The 23094-nt window shown below is 37.8% G+C and overlaps 1 protein-coding gene across 1 annotated transcript in view; it reads left to right on the top strand.

Moving 5' to 3' along the window:
• SYTL5 (synaptotagmin like 5) overlaps positions 1-23094 on the top strand; it is a 228208-nt gene that overhangs the window by 115529 nt on the left and 89585 nt on the right. Inside the window, exon 2 of the mRNA XM_025371943.1 lies at positions 13887-14363. Within this exon, the coding sequence (XP_025227728.1) occupies positions 14245-14363 (119 nt within the window). The 5' untranslated portion in view covers positions 13887-14244. The remainder of the gene's footprint in view (positions 1-13886; positions 14364-23094) is intronic.

The following is a 23094-nucleotide window of genomic DNA, read 5'->3' as shown; positions in this document are numbered from 1 at the left end:
TGTTTGAGACAAAGTCTCACTCTGTTGCCTAGGCTGGAGTGCAGTGGTGTGATCTTGGCTCACTGCACCCTCCACCTCCCAGGATCAAGTAGCTACTCAGCCTCCCAAGTAGCTGGGACTACAGGTGCGTGCCACTATGCCCAACTAACTTTTGTATTTATAGCAGAGATGAGATCTCACTATATTGCCCAGGCTAGTTTCAAACTCCTAAACTCAGGTGATCCACCTGCTTTGGCCTCCCAAAGAGCTGGGATTACAGACCTGAGCCACTGTGCCTGGCCCCACATAGTTTCTGACACATGATTTTATACATGTTTACTGCATGAACATTTATAAGCTCTATAACTCATTCTATCTGTTCTTTGGTTTTATATTTTCTTCAGACTAAACATGTCTTTGTGAATTAAACATTACTTTAAGAACTAGATTTATTAACTTCAAAACTATATGGCACTCATACTGTTCTTTTCCTGTTCAGTAGTCTAGCATGATAATTATTGATAATCAGTGGATATATGCATTGTGTATCATGACATATGAAGCAGAGGTAATATGGCTATAAGATATTTTTGACAGAAATGCCATTTGCTGTGTTTTTAAACTGATTTTATATGTAACATGTATTCATTGTAAAAACATATAAATAAATAAAATTATAAAGAAGATATTACAATACACTTATAACTATCCAGAAATAGACTTAATATTTTGGCTTATTTTTCTCATTTTTTCTTCTATAATACATATATGTGTGTGTGTGTGTGTGTGTGTGTGTGTGTATATATATTTCTTTTAATATAATTGGGACCATACTGCATAAGTAATTTTGTATCCTGAGTTTTCTTTTCACTGCCTTTGTGTTGTGAACCTTCAAGCATGCCATCACATATAAAAAGAATATTAGTATTATTAATAATTGTATTAATTAAAAATTATGATGTTTCTAAGAAATTGTTAAGATTTATAAATTATTAATAGAAAGTCTAGGAAGCCAGAGACCTCTGGGTATTTTGTGAATCAAAGGGAATGGAGGTTTGTATTGGACTGATGCATTTTAACGACGTATTGCTTAACTTCAGTAAGAATAGAAAGGATGGAGGGGTCTAAATTTTCTGAGCATCTGTTATGTGCCAGGCATTGTGCTAGACACTTTTTATACATTAACTCATTTTAATATTCACTTCAAACCCAGGAAGTAGATATTAATATGCCCATTTAACAGATGGATAAACTGAGATGCAAAGACAAAGTAGCACGTCTATGTTATTCTCTCAGGGAGTAGAATTTTAATTCCATTAGTTTCCAAAGCCCACACCCTTTCCCTTACCCCACACTTTTTCCAACACCAACTCTGAGAGAGTCCACAAAGTCAGTCTTTTATTCTGAAGATGTTGTATTAGCAGTGCTTACCCTGTGGACCATAAGCCCTCGGGTGACCACAGTTTATAAACCCCTGAAATTACCTCCCTTTGTCGTTAGAATGTATGTGTATATTTTTTAGGTGAAGAGCCTATAGTTGTCATTGATGATCTAAGGGACCAACTGTTGCCAACAATATTTATGAATCTCTCCTGCAAACAAAGAGATGTATGCAAGTATTGCAGAAGCCCTTTGAGGAGTCTTTAGTTTTGCTTGTCAGGCCTTGTGGTGAGGGGCTATATTCCAATTTCCATTTTAAGCACCACTTCTCAAATGTTGTATTTTGCATTGAATTCATTAATTTATTCATTTGGCAATATTTTCAAATACCTACTATGGTGCCAGGAGCTGTGAGGTGTTAAGAATACAGGGCTGATCAAGACAAAATGAGATATCCCACAGAGCTTAGACATTAGCAGGGAAAACCAATGCATGTTGGTTAAAATCAGCATTTTAAATCAGCATGATGTGTGCTTGGCATAGTCCTTAGCATTGTTCACCAAATATTTATGATTTCTTCCTCTTGTAGGCAGATGGTAGGATACCATTTACTGGCCCCCTTGTAACTGGGTAGGGCTGAGTGACCACCAGTTCTGTTTAAGGAGTTGTAAGTAGTAAGTAGAAATAATGCTTTTCACTTCCAGGCCAGGACATTTAACTCCTAGAATGAGACCTTTCAGAACTCTTTTTTCCCTCTAGTGTGGCAACTGGCAGTGTTCAAGATGGTAGCTACCTAAACAGCCTGGATTCTTGAGGGATACATAACATGACCAAGAAATATGAAATAAACCTGTGCTGTTACAAGCTGTTGCAATTTGCAAGTTATTTGTGTCACAACATAGTCTACCCCAGTATTGCTCAAAATATCTGTGGTGAAGGATCAGGTTGTTTGTTTTATTTTCAACCTGGATAGAATAGTATTTTCGTAAAATACAATTTAAATAAATTAGCAGATAAATGAGACAGGAAATACATAAACATTCAAGTATAAATTTTCATTAGATGCAACAGATTTAAAATTACTCTGTCAAATTGCTATAAACATTTCTAAATGCTTATTCTCAATTTCTTTACTTATATAATTGCAAACTCGTAAGTTTACAGATCTGCACTGGTCTGCAAGCCACACTTTGAATAATGCTGTATTAGCCTATCCCAAATGATACAGTGTTACTGTAAGAGAAGTATGAAAATGTATTGAATAGATACTATGAGTTTCCAATTGCTGCTGTAACCAATCACCACAAACATATTGTGTTAAAACAACACAAATGTATTATCTTAGAGTTCTGAAGGTTAAAAGTCCAAAATGAGTCTTGAGAGACTAAAATCATGGTGTTAGCAGGTTGCATTTCTTCTGGAGCCTGCAGGAGAATCTTTTTCCTTGTCTTTTCCAGCTTCTAGAGGCCATCTGCATTCCTTGGCTAGTGGCTATTCCTCCAACTTCAAAGCCTATCACCTCAGCCTCTGCTTGTGTCGTCACACCTGCTTTTCTGACTTTAACTCTACTACCTCACTCTTATAAGGACCATTGTGATTACATTGGGATCACCCATGTAATCCAGGCTAATCTCTTCATCTCAAGATCTTTTGCGTAATCACATCTGCAAAGTTTTGCCATCTAAGGTAACATATTCACAGGTTCTGGGGATAAGGACGTGGACTTCTCTGGGAGCCATGATTCAGTTTATCATAGATAGCTAAGCTAAACTAGGAGTCAGCCATTTAAGCAGATCCCTGTGGATACTTAGGAATTGGGAGATGGAGAAATGGGGAAAGTATTCCAGGCAGAGTCTTACAAATAGGAGGATCTGGAGGTGAGGAAGATTACAGCTTTTTTAGAGGAATGAAATTTTGAGCGTGATTAGAGGATAGATACGTTAGAGAGAGGTAAGCAAGGGCCAAATCATGAAGGGTTTTGTAAACCATATTAAGCAACTTGAACTCTTAAAAAGCAAAGGGAAGACATCAAAGGGTATTCAGTATAAGAGCAACAATTATCAATTTGTATTTTGGAATTGCACATAGAAGAGCCAGATTGGAGGCACAAAACTATGATGCTGATGAACCATGGTGGTGTCACCCAATTCACAGCATATCTGAAACCCAAATCCATTATTTCCCACAGAAGCCAGCACATTTTTCAGCTTCCATGTTCCTAGCAATGTCACCTGTATTCTTCTAGGATTCAATTCTTAACATTATTTTTGGCCTCTTTCTTTCTTTGGCTTCTTACTCTAGTCAGTCACCACACCTTACTGGTCCTTGAAAATTTTTTGAAGACATAAAATAATATATGGTTATATGAATACATCCAAAATAATAAACAATATGGAAATAAGTCCCTGTTCATCCCTTCTCTGACCCCTAACAATCCAACTCTCATCTTCATATGCAACCTGATTCACGATCAATATGCATTATTCTGTGCCTTTTATTATGCATTTACATTTATTATATACATGCATATATCTACTGCATTGTTTTAAAAGCATTTGCATTAAAAAGTGTAATTATCTTGTCTATTTTCAGCTCAAAATATAACTTAAGATATTTTCCATGTCCATGTATATTAAATGCCTCATTTTAAAATTGAACATTGGTATTGTTGTCTTTTCCAGCTTCTAGAACTTCTAACTCTAATAGAATCTAACAGCTTCTAACTTTAGACTATTGCAAAATTTCTACTATTGATAATTACACTATAAAGTAAGTGTATCTTATAACTTATTTTCCAAATCTTTCTCTTTTGAAATGTTTATTAAGGCTTTCTCTTTGCCAGCATTTTTAAAGGTAGAAGTAGTCTTCTCTTTAAAAATATCAAAATACACAATGCCAAGAAAATAACCAATGATCTTAAATATTAGGTTGGCACAAAAGTAATTGCAGTTTTTGCCATTTTGCCTTTTTCCAAACTGAGAGTTCTGTGAAAATTCACATGGACATTAAAGACTCTGAGAAGTTCTGTAGAAAAAGAAAATATTTAACTTGGTTTAACTCTAAGTATCCAAAATTTTTGTTGAATGACATCACTTGATATAGTTTGGCTGTGTCCCCACCCAAATCTCTTGAATTGTAGCTCCCATAATCCCCATGTGTTGTGAGAGGGACCTGGTGGGAGGTAATTGAATCATGGGGACAGGTTTTCCCATGCTGTTCTTGTGATAGTGAATAAGTCTCATGAGATCTGATGGTTTAATAAAGGGCAGTTCCCCTGCACTCGCTCTTTTGCCTGCCACCACGTAAGATGTGCCTTTGCTCCTCCTTTGTCTTCCACCATGATTGTGAGACCTCCCCAGCCATATGGAAATGTGAGTCCATTAAAGCTCTTTTTTTTTTTTTAAATAAATTACCCAGTCTCAGGTATTTCTTCATAGCAGTATGAAAATGGACTAATATAGCACTGTTAACAATTCCACAGAATATCTAATAACATCTCATGGGATACTGTTGTTCCATGAAGGCAATGTGTGGCCTCAAATGTAGTGGTTACAAGCAGGGTCCCTGAAACCAAACTGTTCTGAATTACTTACCAGTTGACCTTGGGCAAGTTACTTAACATCTCTGTGCCTCAGTTTTCTCATCTATAAAATAGGAATAATAACAATTTTTTTCATTAGGAAGTCATAAGGATTAGTTGAATAAGTGTTAGTGGTTATTATTTGGAGCATTCTGAGGATACTGCTCTTGAAGCATTGGTATGAAGTTGATGGCACCGTTAGCCTCTCTATTGTTATTTGGATAATCAATATCATTGTGAAATTTTTAAAAATCTTGACTATGGCACTCCCACGTAATGTACCACACAGAATTGCCCGTGTGAGAAGAAATGGCTCTGTTGCAAAGAAATGCCTGCAATTTCATAGCATCTATCCTTGAATCATTTAGTTTGGGGTTCGTTGTAAAAGTACTACTTTTATCTCTATCCACAGCGTGGCAGTTCTCACCTTTTGACAGTCATGTGGACTGCTGTACTTGTGGTAATCCAATCACAGCTGCCTTGCAGGATGACTGCTCCTCTATTTGAAAGGCATCCTCAAGGGAATTTTGCATATGTGATTTAGCTTGTATTCTAAGCATCCTAAACATGTCTGTAAGTGTGCTGAAAACTCATCTAATTTGTGTTGTCACATGGTGACAGGCAAACAGGAAATTAACTTTATTTCTATTAATTTCATCCTAGGAGCACTCTCAGAAATATTCTATATTTAAAGCTGCATTTCAAGTACACAGTAATGAGATATATTTAGACATACCCTTTCCTTTGATTCAAATATCGGCCCCTATTATTTTTAAGTGTGTGTTACTCAAAACAGATGCTTTTTAAACTTATGTCCCTTTGTGATGCTATGAGAATATTTGATTATCACATCTTTTTGATAATCAGAAGTTAATGACTTGTCCAAAGTTATCTATGCTGAAATGCAACAGAATGACGTACAAAGCATCTTGTCACCTTTTTAAATAGCTTAGCGTAGTTCAACAAGGTTACTGGCCACAGAGGGAAAAATCTACATCTACATTTAAAGAGAGAGATCTGTTTAAGTTAGGAATTGAAGAATAAAAGAAAAAGGAATTTCACTCTCCTAATCTGACTAGTGTTTACTAGCCACATTTAACTAAAAGAATGAGGATCAATTACTCATTTTTTCTCTACTTGATTAAAATGTGTAATGGGTAAGGGATTCTCCAGGTGAGGTATGAGATAGCTGAAAAGAGATACGCAATGATGATATATCCTCAGGTGAAGTCATTGCAGCCCAGATGCTGGTCTTCAGTGCAAAGGCTGAAAAATTTGATTTGGTTAGCACACAGCAAACAGATCTGAAATGGGTTCAAACTAAACCAAACATGGAGAACTCCATAAACAGGACCAGAACATTCACTCCTCAAGGGAGAGCTCTATGGGAAGCCAACTTATAATCAAAAGTGTCTGGGAGGAAGTGAGATTGAGCAAGGGGAATTAGCTGTATGATTTGAATGATTCATGGCATGAAAATTTCCCAGAATGAGGCTCCATCACCTAGTGTGGAACATGCACTACAGGGAACAAACAATTATTTTCATTTTCATTCCCTTTCTCTAGTTGGAGTCTGGATGGGCACTGTCATCACCTAGCTCCTTAAATCTTCCTTGTCTATGCTTTCGTTCACTGTCTCCTTTTCTTCACCCTGTATTTCTCTGGAAGGACTGTGTTATCATCAACTGCATTCTATCTTACTAAATTTATAATCATAGTCCAGTGCTGCCTTCTGGAGAAAACATCCTGATTTTCTTGATAGAGTTTTGCCTACTTCTGATCTCCTTAGCCAACTGTTACTGGAAAGGGGTCCTGATCCAGATCCCAAGAGAGGGTTCTTGGATCTCACACAAGAAAGAATTGGAGGTGAGTCCATAGAGTACAGTGAAAGCAAGTTTATTAAGAAAGTAAAGGAATAAAAGAACGGCTACTCCATAGGCTGAGCAGCCCCGAGGGCTGTTGGTTGTCCATTTTTATGCTTATTTCTGGATTATATGCTAAACAAGGGGTGGATTATTCATGCCTCCCCTTTTTAGACCATACAGGGTAACTTCCTGATGTTGCCATGGCGTCTGTAAACTGTCATGGCACTGGTGGGAGTGTAGCAGTGAGGATGACCAGAGGTCACTCTTATCACCATCTTGGTTTTGCAGCTTCTTTACTGCAAACAGTTTTATCAACGAGGTCTTTATGACCTGTATCTTGTGCTGACTTCCTGTCTCATCCTGTGACTTAGAATACTTAACCATCTGGGAATGCAGCCCAGTAGGTTTCAGCCTCACTTTACCCAGCTCCTATTTAAGATGGCGTTGTTCTGATTCAAACACCTCTTACATTTTCCCCTTCCCTTTTACAAGAGAATCCTTAATCCTAAGGGTTGCAGAGAAATGAAGATCCATCTTCTGTAACTTCTTCATGCTGAACAGGGGTGATGATATTCCTGCCTAACTATTAGGGTCTCTTGTATTCAAGGTAGAGAGGAGCTCAGTCAGAAATTGTCAGTATCGTGAGGGCCATTCATAACTCTTGAGTTCTGACAAAATGTGATATCTGGAAGATTAGTAAGTATTCAATTTAAGAAAATTTTCAGTAAACTTATTTTGCATTATTACACAAAGAGTACAACAGCAATATATTCCATAACAGTAAAGCAAGATAAGCAAAATTATCCCAAGTAAACTAAATTAGAAGGCTTTCCATGAACTGGGCAACTGTTGGAAACAAGCTGATATGGAGTCACTAGCCAATTTCAATATGTGCCCAGAATTAGAATATTGAACCATATTTTTACATTACACATCCCTTTTGTGTCTTTTGAGATGCAGTCAGACATCACGAATTGGTTCACAGGAATAAGCAGGGTCAGTCTAAATTGCAGGAAAAAAACGACAACAACAACAACAAAAAAAACAACTGATGAGAACTAGAGTTTAATAACAGGAGTACCATACTTCTGGAAACATAATTTTTCTCTCTCCAGTTTTCCATTTGTATTAAAGACAAATCATGGTAAGACCGATTTGATTGCAAAATAATCCTTAGTCTTATACTTATCCTGATTATTTGTATAAAGTGCAGGAAGAATAATTATTTTTCACATAGGCGTTTTAAATTGGCTTTGATGGAACTCTGTTCCATGAGAAATCTCAAATAATACCTTTTTTTAAAGCCAAGCCCAGCCATGGGTTTATATCCTCAAATATCTATGAATAAATTCTTCTTTTTTTTTTGAAATGGAGTTTCACTTTGTTGCCCAGGCTGGAGTGCAATAGTGTGATCTTGGCTAACTGCAACCTCTGCCTCTTGAGTTCAAGATACTCTCCTGCCTCACCTTCCTGAGTATCTGGAATTACCGGTGCCTGCCACCATGCCTTGCTAATTTTTTGTATTTTTAGTAGAGATGGGGGTTTCACTATGTTCGCCAGGTTGATCTCGAACTCCTGACCTTGTGATCTGCCCACCTCAGCCTCCCAAAATGCTGGGATTACAGGCGTGAGCCACTGCGCCCAGCCAATTCTTCTCCTCTTGAGGTCCCAAGATAACTTGCAGCTCCTGGACCTATTAGAAAGTGACATTCTTTACTTACCACAAGTCAGAAACCCTGTACAGGGAATGTGTAGAGAAGGTATAAGGCCAGTTTTCCCAAGGGGCTTTTATTAGCTCTGCAAGTCAAGTTTGAATCCTTAAAGGAAAATGCACCACTCCAGTCAAAGCCTTGGTAAAATAACCAGTTTCTCCAATTGTGTCCTGTTGCAAAAGAAAACAGATTCTTATTGTGCTTATGCAAATAACTATATTGCCATAAGTTAAAAATACTCACAAATAGGTTCCAATTCTGGAGAAGTCAGGTAGAGAGAAACAAATATGCCCCAAATTTTGTTCACAAGAGTATACTTTACTCGACTGTTAAAAGCTGTAAATAGCTCAAAAGAAAAGTTGTCTCGACTCTGAAAAACAAAACAAAGGATCAGCAATGTTTTAAGCAAAAAATCAAAAGATCACTTTGGTCTTCTATTAGTTCAATCCATGCAGTTAACTCCTGTCCTGCTTGATATTTATTAACATTTCAGCTTTTCATGAGAGTCCTGAAAGTTTTTTTATTTATTCTAATGTCATAATCCCCAACGTTATCAGAAACCTGCATTCAAGAACACCTGTCAGAGTCCTTTAGCTGACTATAAACCACCTTTTAAATAGGACTAAAATAAGACAACTGTTGGTGGATGACAAAAATTTCTCAGGGCAGCCACAGTCAAAAAACATGATTGACAAAGAAATTTGATTACCTTGGTGGCAATGTTGACAATGTTTCCTGTATGATTTTTATACCAAATAAGCCAAATGTCATTTTTATATTAGTGTACTATTAATGTTAAACCCTATCCTTCATAAAACTTTATAGATATATCCACCCAATTTTAATATTTGACTTAAGGTAAGATTCTTATACCTTTTATAAACCTTTACAAATTTATGTTAAAAAGCAGATTAGTGCTCTAAGAAAAACCTTTTGTGCTTATATTCCAATGTTCAATTCATGGAAAAACTGAATAATACCCCTTTAACTTTAGCCAGTATGTTCACACACAGAATTTCTTTTATGAGATTAATTTGTCACAAGCCTTTCACAGCTCACTCAAACCTTCAAGTGTTTGAGTGTCTAATTTCAAACAATCCTTTAAACTCTTAGGCAAAAAAATCCATATTCCTATGACTTCTTATAATATTTTACCAAAAATGCATTTCAGTTTCTTTACACACTTTGCACGTAAAACTGTTTCTTCAGTTGTCTCAATAACATATTACAATGTTAGCTTTTAGCAATTTTTACTTTTGGTGGAAAATCTGGTTAGTAAGCGATTTTAGTTATGTACTAGGTATGGAGCCTAGGACAACAGATAAGATGTGACTTTTTCAAGCATAGCTAGGGGGCATGGCTAACACCACATGTCCCCAGGTCTTATCTAGAATCTAATGCTCTAAAGTAGGTAAATTGAACAATTTTCAAAAGTCAAAGAAGCAATTTATGACCTTAAAGCATTTAGTAAACTTAATATCTGACCTGTAAAATTTAGACCAAATGTGTTTATTTTATCAATAATCTTTAAACTCTGTTTATTTTCCAAAGATTACTTAAGTCACATGTACTAAAAGGCATTACACTTCTTACTTTTCTGACAAAATATTTGATTTAAGCTCTTATTTTTAAACTAATTAAAGATATTAAACGTATCACACACACACACACAACACATAAATATACATACAGGAGAAGATTCAGTAATTGTAAGACTTTTCATTTGCCAGTTTCTAAATTTCTCTTTAAGGCATGCAGTTTCTAGGGCTTAACTTGCAGGCACAGCTGGAAGGCAAAACAGATATACAAAATTAACGATCCCATTTTCATGCCAGATCCTGAATCCCAAAAAGAGGGAATCAGCCCATCTCCATGGGAGTCTTATCTCTCAGTGGTGGGTGGGGACTTTTTTTTTAACCTTCTAGGTTGCCAACAGCATGCTTCTCTGATCTAAACATGCAAAAAGCCACATATTCCCCAATAACTGCCATTAGCCTTCCCCAAAAGTATATTTCCTACCTAGTTATTACACACCAAAGTTATCTCATAATACTAAGCAATTTCTGACTCCCCAAAAGTAAAAAACATTGGATAATGCAATGCAAAACAGAATAGAATCTTAGATTTTTAAAGGAATCTATCCACTTCCAATTCCTGGGGTTTCATGAAGAAAACGGGTATTTCCCAAAACCCAGTCTGTGGTGCCTCCTCTGTTTTTCCCAAGGAGTCTCATGCTGTTAGAGCTTGAATATCCACTTAAAAATAAGCTAACTTTTAACCATAGCACTCTTTTTAAAAAGTCCTTTTAAATATCTTATTCCTGAACTTTAGCCAGGCCAAATGGCCAATATTCCTGTCTTCTGAGCTTTACCAAAGGAAACCTCCCAGGTGCTCAAAGAAAGGAAAAATTCAAGAAGTGAAGCCGGAAGTTGTTCATCATGGAGGGGAAGAGAATCTACAAATGGCAAAGGTCACACAGATATCAAACTGGAAAAGACTCATTCCCTAATCCCGGAATTGAACCTGGGCCACCATTGTAAAACAGTGAAGCCTCTGATGCTGAGCTACAGCATTGGGCAGTTTCCATTGCCCTTCCCAGAAGGAGCCTAGAGCAGCCAATTTTGGGCTTGCAAAGGCTTTTAACTTCTCAAGATAATTTTTAGTGCTAACCATGACATGAATTCCAAAGTTCCTGTTCTCTGGAAGGTGGAGACCAAGAGAAAGTACTGCCACATAGTTAAAAGGTCAAGCTCCCAAGGAAATAAAACAAGATGAGAGGGAAACGTTACCAGTTTTTTGTTTTTGTTTTTGCTTTTTTTTAGGGACCTGCAGCAAAGTTTTAACTGACCAGTTTGCTGGGCTGGCTTGAACAGTGTGCTTACAGGAGTCCTAAGCCTGTGTTCTATCCTAAGGTACCCTTCTCCATTATAGAACAACACAGAAAGACAAATTTATAGCACAAAGTACAGATTTTCACTACAGCTTAAGACTAGCCTCACAATTCCTTTTTCCGATTAATCAAAACTTGATAGAGTTTTGGCTACTTCTGATCTCCTTAGCCACCTACTTACATACCAGTTCAGATAATATTAGTCTGTTGGTCCAGGTACAGAAGAATAAAAATTCATTTAGGCCTAATTTTGTTAATTACACTCTCACAGGGCAATTTTATTTCTCTTATATTCTTACTTGATCTCTCATCTTCTCTGTCACCTTCATATGCTACCCATGGTGTTACTTTCCTCCCTTCATTCTCTTCACAGGCCAGACTCTTGGATTTTTAGAGAGCAGATTTGTATTTATAGCCCAAGGCAGGGATACCTATAAGCTTCAGGTCAAGCATTTTTATAGCTACCAACCCCTTGAATAATTTCTGAATACGATTCTATAAAATATTCACAGAGTACAGTCTAAGTCTGACATTTTAAACACAAAATATGTCTTCAATGAATGCTGACTGTAATGATAACATAGTCATTCACTGAGTTTTCTTTTTTTTTTTTTCCATTTCATCACAAAACCAGATGAGATACACAAGGGATGGAAAAAAACAACTGTGTTCTTTCTCTGCGGAGACTGTAGTTGACAGTGATGCAAAAAAACAAACAATTAACCTTTCTGAAAAGCCCGGTTGGTCCTAAACTAATTGCTTCCTCTTCTTTTCAACCTTGGAGCACTCTGGGCCCTGTTGCCTCTAGAGCTTTCAAGATGGAGGGAAGACCTAGAGCAAATCCAAAGAATACACACTGACCTGAGCAGCTTCTTAAGAGGGGGTTGGCTCTAGGTCTGTAGGAAGCAGTTCAGTTCTGAGTCATTTCAGCAAAGTTCTGGTTTGGTGTACACTGTATAGAACAAACATATGGGGGTTTGTGGAAGTTGAGAAGGATCTAGACAAGATCCTCTCCTTTCAGATCTCCTGAGATTTAGGGGTCAGCCTGACCTTATGGTTACTGGGAAGCCCCAAAGTAGCCTTTAAGTATGTATCTAGTTATTCGTGGAAGCCTTACTAGAGGCAAGCAAACCAAGTGTAACTTGCAGGTAGACTGTAGTTCATAGCTCTGGGGGGAAGCTAAGGGACAGTATCATGGGATGATACCCAATCACAAAAATCAGGTAGATTACCCAAGAAGTCATCATTCTTAAGCAGCTTTAGAGAGAGAATCCAGGTAACAAACCCATGAAAGAATGTGCTCAAGAGTTAGGATGAGAGTCAGGGCCTGGTGAACTTTTTATGTTGACAAAGGGGTAGTTTTAAAACATCTATTTTACAATATATGATATGTACCTAGAATAATTCGCAAACAGCCATGTACATCAGGAGATATAAGCACTCATTTTGGGAGTAAAACATTACCCAATGCATTGAAGCCCCTGTGTTCTCCCCTGTAATTGAATACCTGTGTCCCCCAGAGGTAATCATGATCTTGAATTTCCTTATTTGCCTATATTTATACTATGAATGTATGTGTTTCCAAATTTTATATATATGTATATATTTGTAAGTTATACAATTCATGTGTGTGTGTATATATATGCGCTATCATTTTTTCATGAATTCTTGCACAACGTAATTTTTTTGTTTTTAAGAGACAGGGTCTCACTCTTTTGCCCAGGCTATAGTGCAGTGGCGCAATCTCAAAGCTCACTACAGTCCTGGGCTCAAGTGATCCTCCTGCCTTAGCCTTCCAAGTACCTGGGACTACAGGTGTCTGCCACCATGTCCAGCTAATTTTTAAATATTTTGTAGAGACATGGGTCTCACTATGTTGCCCAGGCTGATCTCAAACTCCTGGCCTCAAGAGATCCTCCCACCTTGGCCTTCCAAAATGTTGGGATTACAGACGTGAGCCACCACACCCAGCCTGTAACTTAATTTTTTTATTCAGCTGTGTTTGTGAGATCTATTTAGGTTGATGCATGTAGCAGAGGTTCATATTTGTTTCAACAGCAGGGCTTTCTATGCTGTGGGCCTAGTTTCGGAAGGGAAGGAAGAAAGAAGGAGGGAGCCACTTAAAGGCCCTGACCTGTTATAGGCAGTCCAGATTGTGCACTTAGTGTCCCAAAGTGGTGACCCAATTCACCCATCAGTCAGCTGCAAGAGTGGCGATGTGATGCAGCTGGTGGAGGAAGCTAATTATAATGGAGAAAACTGAATTTGCATAGAGAACCAGGAATCAACTAAATACAAATAACATTTCCTGGTTAAAAAAACACCAAATAAGGATTTAAAAAATGCATGTTTACTGTTTTAAAAAATAGTTTTTTGAGTTAGATACAGCAAAATTTCAAAATTAGGCAGTTTTACAAGTGCTATGGGAAAAATAGCCTAATTAAACTTTTCTCTCCTCTTTTTTTTCTCCACCGTCTTAGTGTTTTCTGCATTCTGTCCCAGCGGATCTGATTCCTGTTCTGAAGAACTGAAGTTCAGCATCGTTAGTTAAATTCAGCTGCTGCCTGACTGTACACCACAGCAAAGGCTTTGGAGACATTTCACAGTTAAAACTATAATGACTTTCTTGGAGTGTAATCCCAGTGGAGGCTGTTCTACATATAGCCTGAAAGAATACTTAACTACCATCAGCAATTCTGCAGAGACCTTGTAAAAAACACACTTTACACCAAACAACTGAGTGATTCTGAGTTGGTTGGGGGAACCTTAGTTGTAGATACCAATTTACCTTCTTGAAGATTCAACCACTGCTACTCAGAGAGCTGCTGCTGAAATACCATGTCTAAGAACTCAGAGTTCATCAATCTGTCATTTTTATTGGATCATGAGAAGGAAATGATCCTGGGCGTCCTAAAGAGAGATGAATATTTGAAAAAAGTGGAGGACAAGAGAATAAGGTAGTATTCTTTTTATTTTTTCAGTCCTCCTTGACTGCTTTCTGTTTGTTTGAAGCAATTTGGATCAGAAATGGGCCAAGTGCAACCACACTGGGGACAGAGGTCAGTTAGGAACTTCATGAGTTCTCAGCAGTAGCCCAAATATCAGAAAACTTTGGTGTTTCACCATTTAGCCAGATATGAAAATGAAATTTAGCTAATAAAATGGTGTTGATGAGAACACTTAATTTGCTAATAAAGTCATAATTTTTAGTTAAAAGGAAGGACTACCCAAGTTTGAGTACCAGCTCTGGCAAGTATTAGTCGTGTGACTTTGAGCAAGCTACTCAACATCCCTGTGCCTTGGTTTCCTCGTCGGTAAAACAAAGATAATAGTACCCACCTCATAGGGTTGTTGTAAAGATTAAGGAAGTTTGTACATATGTAGTGCCTGTCACCTAAGTGTTCAATAAATGTTAGCTATTATTTATTTGTAATGCCTTTGTCAGATCAGTCTTACTGGGGATTTGCCTCCAGGACAGCTGGGAGAAGAAAGGGACCTGGAGAGTAAAAAGTTCCCATCATACCCCAGAAACCACTGAATTTTTAAAAACAAGTTTCTTGTGAAGAAAGTTGAATAATATGAGCACAGCTGAATTTCATATCTACTGTAGGCAGAGCTCATATTTAGCTGGTTTCCTGGGTATGACTTCACCTACTATTTCAGCCAGCATCAATTCTGATTGGTTGCGTCACCTGCTCTAATTGGTCACATCATTGTTCTGATCATGCGCAAGATCCACTGTGATTGGCTGCTGCCTGTACTGTCTTTGTTTTAAAATATATTTGGTCATTACACGTCACCCCAGAAAAAAAGGAGCAGAAATAGAGTTCCCTCCTCAGTCACTGCCAGCTATACAATGTGTAGGTTTTTTGTCTTGTATGGCTCCCCAAGTTGCAATCAGAAGCTTATGTTTATTTTACCTGAGGAGAAAACTTGTCATATGATTATCTTCACATGTTGAAAAAATCTTTCATGTGCCTAAAGCCACTAGGATCTTAAGAAATGGAAATACATCTAAATATTCTTGATTTATGTTTATTTCACAGGTAAGAGCCCAGAAGCTTCATTTCCATTTTTCCAAGATATTCAACTAATCTTGAAGAAGCAAAAGTTTTGATGAAAATTATTGCACTTTTTCTATGCATACAATTCAGGTGGCAACAAAATGTAGTTAATGATTTTAAAGAAATCATGAATAGTATTTCTGACATTAGTAGTCATGAAAAGTAACTGATTTGTGCAATGCACTGCCAAAAAGAATTATGTTGTTTATAGGGGTGACATATTAACTAGGAATTGATGACATTCTAAGGGGAATTAAAAATCATTTCTGGCTGGGAGTGGTGGCTCACACCTGTAATCCCAGCACTTTGGGAGGCCAAGGTGGGCAGATCATGAGGTCGGGAGATCGAGACCATCCTAGCCAACATGCTGAAACCCCGTCTCTACTAAAAATACAAAAATTAGCAGGGCATAGTGGCACACACCTGTAGTCCCAGCTACTCGGGGGGCTGAGGCAGGAGAATCACTTGAACCCAGGAGGTGGAGATTGCAGTGAGCCAAGATCTCGCCACTGCACTCCAGCCTGGTGACGGAGTGAGACTCTGTCTCCAAAAAAATATTATTTCTATAGGAATAAACAATTTAATAACCAGATGCCCAGAAACATTGAAGTTCAATTTAATAACCAGATGCCCAGAAACAATAAAGTACAATGAATAGGACTTTGTTCAGAATATTTGTTTCTGTCATTATCAATAACTTGTATTAATAATTTTTGGCCAGGCATGGTGGCTTACATCTGTAATCTCAGCGCTTTGTGAGGCTGAGGAGGGTGGACCACCTGAGGTCAGGAGTTTGAGACCAGCCTGGCCAACATGGTGAAACCCCGTCTCTACTAAAAATACAAAAAATAGCCGGGTGCAGTGGTGTGCACCTGTAATCCCAGCTACTCAGGAGGCTGAGGCAGGAGAATTGCTTGAACCCGGGAGGTGGAGGTTGCAGTAAGCCAAGATCGTGCCATTGCACTCCAGCCCGGGTGACAGAGCCAGACTCCATCTCAAAAAATAATAATAATAACTATTATTATTATTATACCCTATCTTCCTTTTTCTCATTCCATTTTTCTTCCCTAGTCTTCTTTCCTTATTCCCTACAAGTAAATTCAGTTAAATTGTGTAATATACAACAGAGTATCAAGAATAAAGTCATTGATTTCCTGGCTCTTCAAACTTTTTTGAGAATAGCATAAGAAAGGCTGTTTATAAATCCAAGAGATACTTTTACAGAAAACAGATTTTCTGAAGCTGTGTCTTATCTCCTTGTTCGATCTGCATTAACTGCATCAGATGTGTTATCTCATTTTGTTCTGAGTTCCTGTAATATGACTCAGGCTCCACCACTCTTAACAGCTTGGTGTATTGAAAAGTCATTCCAAAGTGGGTGGCATGATGTTGAGGGTGTATGCTATTGAATCACACAGCCACAGTTCAAATCTTACTTTCGGCATGAAATATTTGTGTCATTTTAGACAAGATGCTTCCATGGATAAATCTAGTTTCCCCATTTGACAATAGAAATAATATTAATGACCTCATAAGATTGTTCTAAGGATTAAATAAGCTAACATTATAAACAGTTTAGAGCAATGCCAGCATACAGTAAGCACTCAAAAACTGTTGGTTATAATCATTAGCCCTATAGTTGGTTTGTGGTGCCCTTGATTTGCTAGTTGCAGTGGACACTATCAGTGCTCTACTCAGATCCCCTGGAGTCCCTCTCACCTCCTAGTTTTCATGCGCTTTACTTCTAAGGACTTGAAGTTCAAAATTACCTTCAGGTGACTGGAGTTTCCCATAGGATTAAAGAGACACAAGTGCCAGGTAAACTTGAGTGTAAACTGGGTAGCCCAAAGCCAATGGTTGACAGGTACAGAAATCCTTTGCCTCAAGGCAGGACAGACTCTGCGATGCAACTTGAGCTTCCTGTGGAATGATGCTGAGGCTGGACTTCACCTAAAAATCACATCCTTGCCTAGCCCCTCTCCCTACCTTCTCCTGCCTCCCTCACTCCCTTACAGATTTCTCCTGAGAGCACTCCATAAGCCGCTTGCACACAAATCTACATAGCAGAATTCGCTTCTGGAAAACCTAGTCTGAGACACTATGAAGTTTGTATTACCAAAGCTATTGCTATTTAATAAAGTTCGTTTCAGGGGAAATATAATAAGTCTGCAAGGTGAGCATTAAAGTAAAGGATTTTGGTTCATTTGATTTACAAGCTATGATCTTCCCAACAATTTTTATCACAGTCATTGTGATTTACATACTGGTAAAGAAAAAAGTCCAAGCTAAAGAAAAATCCCAAGATTAAGCATCTTGGTCAGATAGTATAACTTTCTGTTGGCTTTTCTCCTTTTATCTCCTCTGAATAGCCCTCCTTTTATTATGAATTTAAGTACAACCTAAATCAGTTCAGGGTACCTTAACTCTAGCCCAGTAGGTCTGCATGGCAATTAAATTCTGCAAGCATTTTTTTATAGATAGATGATAGATAGAGATAGATAGATAGATAGATAGATAGATAGATAGATAGATAGATAGACAGTTAAAATTATTTATTATAAGGAACTGGCTCATATGAGTATGGAGGCTGAGAAGTTCAGACCTAGGAGAGCTGATGGTATAATTTGAGTCTGAGTCCAAAGGCCTGAGAACTGGGAGAGGTGATGCAATAAGTTCCAATCCATGTCTGGCAGTCAGTAGCAAGGGAAAACTGATGTCCCAACCTGAAGACAGAGAGAGAAAATTCATTCTTACTCAGCTCAGCTTTTTACTCTATTCAGACCTTCAGCAGATTAGACGAGGCCCATCCGTATTGGGGAGGGCAACCTGCTTTACTCAGTCTACTGATTCAAATATTAATCTCATACAGAAACACCCTCACAGAAACATCCAGAAATAATGTTTAGCAAAATATCTGGGCTCCTAGTCATCCAGTTAAGTTGACACAAATACTTAACTGTCTCAGGAATTTATATAAAGCTGGCTATAGCCCCCGTTCCCACACTTCTGTGAATTGTATAGCTCATCCCGGCTCTGTATCCCTGCTTCTGTTGAACTCTCCTCTCTCCTTGAATCTCACCTCTTATGGCCATTCCTTACTCTTTTCTTTGCCAGGCCAGAGAGAACTTAGTCCTTTTTCCTTGATATCCTCCAAAACCATCAACACAAGAAATTTAGGTGGGTAACAGATTTTATTACAACAGTAAGCTTTGGTGCTAGCTATTACAATAGTTTTCATCATGCTATAGAGGTACAAATTGATATTTTGGGGGGAGTCTAAAGGAAGAAGTAATTAATTATGAGTAAGATAGAAATTGAAGCAATGGTTTCACAGAAAAGGTGAACATTTGTGCTTGCCTTTGAAATGTGCAAAGGACTTTTCACATTGGCAAATATAGGTCAACTATGTTTGGCTGTTTACCATGAGCCCCAAAGCCCCCTTCAGACTGTACTAATCAGTTTCAGAAGGAAATGGAAACCAAATGTTTTTTTAGACTGAAAAAGATTACAAAGAATAAACTTATCTGAAAAGTTGATAAAGTGGAGTTTGGGAGGCAGTGGATTTATTGTTTGTTTGCCTGTTTATTTGTTTGAATAGGTAGGTTGTCCTTTGAGATAAAAAAGTAGAAGAGGGAAAAAGTGTAAAAACTGTACTGAATCAATATTTTAGGCCTGACTCCCAAATGTGTTTCACAGTCCACATACTCACTAAAGTGTGACATTGATTAAGGTGGGACTGGTCTTTGGGGACTCGTAGAGGTGCTCCATACCCAGAAGGCACATGGCAAGCCTGATAATTACCTCCAGGCATAAATCATCAGCTGGGGAATAGGCATCTGCCGACTACCATTGCATTTTAAGTTCATTCAAGAGGCTCAAATATATTTATATACATTCTTCTCCTTCAGACTAAGCAGGAAGGGGTGGTAGGAGATAGCTACACACAGGTTTTCACTGTTAGAGGGTAAGAGTATTTTTAACGTTCTCTATGGAGAACAAGTCACTCAAATTTATTGACAGCTTTACTGCAATGAAGAAAAAGCAGAAATGTTGCAAATAAAAGTGAGTTATCAACAATTATTGCAAATGGATAAAAATACTGACAGGTTGGAAGAACAAAATGGAAATCGTTGTTGATTATTTTGATTTTGTACCTTAGATTGCTTTTCACTTACTTCGAAAGAACTCAGACTAACATGTACATGGGTCATAATATCTACTCCAAAAAAATCTCATTAACAAATTCTTACTCTACTTGATCTCCCACATCTAAAAACAAATACTGTTAAATATCTACTTTGTGGTATTGACCTGTATTTAAAATCCTCAACTTATTAATGAATATTCATTTCAGCAGCATATTGTGAGCTTTATTCTCACTAAGGGTACATCATTTCCATTTGACCACCATGCATGAAAACATATCTGCACATATTTTCTTTGGCACCTAATCTTGGGCTTGCCTCAGGGGTAAACTCTATTGGTTGCCCTGCAGCATACATTTCTCCTTTCTTCCTTTCTATCCAAATCTAAGTTTTATTCAACTCTAGCAGTGAATTTTTTTTAAAATTTTTTCTTAATTTTTTTTTATTATTATTTTTTAAGAAATGTTTTAGGCCAGGCGTGGTGGCTCATGCCTGTAATCCCAGCACTTTGGGAGACCGAGGAGGGCAGATCACAAGGTCAGGAGATCGAGACCATCCTGGCTAACACGGTAAAACCCCGTCTCTACTAAAAATACAAAAAATTAGCCTGGCGTGGTGGCATGAGCCTGTAGGGCCTACTGGGAGGCTGAAGCAGGAGAATCGCTTGAACCTGGGAGGTGGATGTTGCAGTGAGCCGAGATCGTGCCACTGCACTTCAACCTGGGCGACAGAGCAAGACTCTGTCTCAAAAAAAAAAAAAAGTTTTAAATATTTGTGGGTACATAGTAGGTGTATATATTTATGGGGTACATGAGATGTTTTGATACAGGCATGCAGTGTGAAACAAGCACATCATGGAAAATGGGATATCCATCTCCTCAAGTGTCTATCCCATGAGTTACAAATAATCCAAATAAATTCTTTACTTTGAAATATATTAAGTTATTATTAACTATAGTCACCATACTGTACTATCAAATAGTAGGTCTTATTCGTACTTTCTATTTTTTTAACCCATTAACGATCCCCCCACCTTCCCCTCACCCCAGCCCCACACTACCCTTTCCAGCCTCTGATAACCATCCTTCTACTATCTATGTCCAGGAGTTCAATTGATTTGATTTTTAAATCCCACAAATAAGTGAGAACATGCGAAGTTTGTCTTTCTGTACTGGGCTTATTTCACTTAATATAGTGATCTCCAGTTCCATCCATGTTGTTGCAAATGACTGGATTACCTTCATTTTTATGGCTGAATAGTACTCCACTGTGTATATGTACCACGCTTTCTTTATCCATTCATCTGTCGATGGTTGCTTCCAAATCTTGGCTATTGTGAACAGTGCTGCAACAAGCATAGGAATACAGATATCTCTTCAATATACTGGCTTCCTTTCTTTCGGGTATATACCTAGGAGTGGGATTGATGGATCATATAGTAGATCAATTTGTAGGTTCTTGAGGAACCTCCAAACTGTTCTCTATAGTGGTTGTACTAATTTACATTTTCACCAACAGTGTATGAGAGTTCCTTTTCCTCCACATCCTCGCCAGCATTTTTTATTGCCTGTCTTGGAGAAAAGCCTTTTTAACTCGGGTGAAATGATATCTCCTTGTAGTTTTTTCATGCATTTATCTGATGATCAATGTTGTTAAGCACCTTTTCATATGTCTGTTTACCATTTGTATGTCTTCTTTTGAGAAATGTCTATTTAATTATTTTGCCCTTTTTTGGATCAGATTATTAGATTTTTTTTCCTGTAGAGTTGTTCAAGCTCCTTGTATCTTCTGGTTAGTAATCTCTTGCCTGAAGGGTAGTTTGTAGATATTTTCTCTTATTCTTTGGGTTATCACTTCACTTTGTTGACTGTGTCCTTTGCCGTGCAGAAGCTTTTTAATTTGATATGATACTACTTGTTCATGTTTGTGTTGGTTGCCTGTGCTTGTGGGGCATTTCTCAAGAAATATTTGCCCAGACCAATGTCCTAGAAATTTTCTGCAATGTTTTCTTGTAGTGGTTTCATAGTTTGAGGTCTTAGATTTAAGCATTTAATCCACTCTGATTTGATTTTTTATATGGTGCGAGATAGGGGTCTAGTTTCATTCTTCTGCATATGGATATCCAGTTTTCCCAGCACCATTTATTGAAGAGACTGACTTTTCCCCAGTGTATGTTCTTGGCACCTTTGTCAAAAATGAGTTCACTGTAGGTGTGTGGATAGCAGTGAATTTTTAAATAAATAACCGTACCACTACTGGTATTCCTCTGGAAAATATCATTGATCTGGAGGTGGACATGAGACCAAACATGACCCTCTCAGACATGTGGTCCAGATTTTATCAAAGGTCCTCTTTCCCACTGGATGTATTCAATGAAACATATTATCCCAGTTGCCGTTAAGGACAAAAACTAGCATGTCAACAAAGCTGAGCCAAAAGAATGGCAAAAAATTATTGTTAGTATACTGATATACTAGAACCTGCCACACCTCTGAGATTGTTATTTAAGCAATAAAATATGTTTTCTTATTACTTATAGCAATTTGAATTGGATTTTCTGTTATATACAGCCAAAAGCACCCTACGATCCTCAGAAGTCAGAATTAATCAATGTTTGTTGAGCTCCTTCTATGGTTCAAGTGCTATTTTTATTGTTGGAATAATGGAGATGAGCAGAGATGCAATGTAAGGAGTTAGCAATTGTGGATTGGGCTTTATCCATGATATAGACTAGGGGTTAGCAAATATTTTCTGTAAATGACCAGATAGTAAATATTTTAGGCTCTATGGGACGTATGCTCTCCGTTACAACTACTTTGCCATTTCAGTATAAAAACAGCAATAGACAATATGTTTTTTTTTAAAGAGAGTGGAGTGGTTTTGTTCCAGTAAAACTTAGTTTACCAAAATAAGCAGAGGGCTGGATTTGATCCAGGGGCCATAGTTTACTGATCTTTGGTGTTTAAGACAATACCTTGGTAGGTTCTAGCCTTGGAAATAGCTACATTATACCCGAAAGCCCTGATAGCTATCTCAGGAAGAAAGAGAATATCTGTAGTCCAAGAAATTATATGGAGTTGGGATAGAGATGGCTGTCAGAGATGGAGCATGGGCACCTGTCTGGGAGGTTAGATGATTTCACAGGGTCTCACCACCTTCAGATTATGCCCCACCCAATCTGTAGTGCTCATGTCCTGAAACAATTTAAATGTGTTTTGTTGCCTCTAGTAGAATAACAGTAAAGTAAATCCGGAGGTATAGAAAATACCAAGAAATAGAAGATTCTACAACTTTGTAAAGGATAGGATATACATTCATTTTACCAATGAGATAGGAACTATTAGTATCCCATTTACAGATGAGGAACCCAAAGTTCAAAGTTAAATAACTTGTCCGTGTTTGCACAGCTGTTAAGTGGCAGAACTGTGATTTCCAGCCCTGCAGCCCGACTCCAGAGCCTGCACTCAACTCTTAGGCCA

Source organism: Theropithecus gelada, chromosome X, assembly GCF_003255815.1.
Source record: "Theropithecus gelada isolate Dixy chromosome X, Tgel_1.0, whole genome shotgun sequence".
In the NCBI taxonomy this organism is placed as follows: Eukaryota; Metazoa; Chordata; class Mammalia; order Primates; family Cercopithecidae; genus Theropithecus; species Theropithecus gelada.
This window is presented reverse-complemented; position numbering and strand designations above follow the sequence as displayed.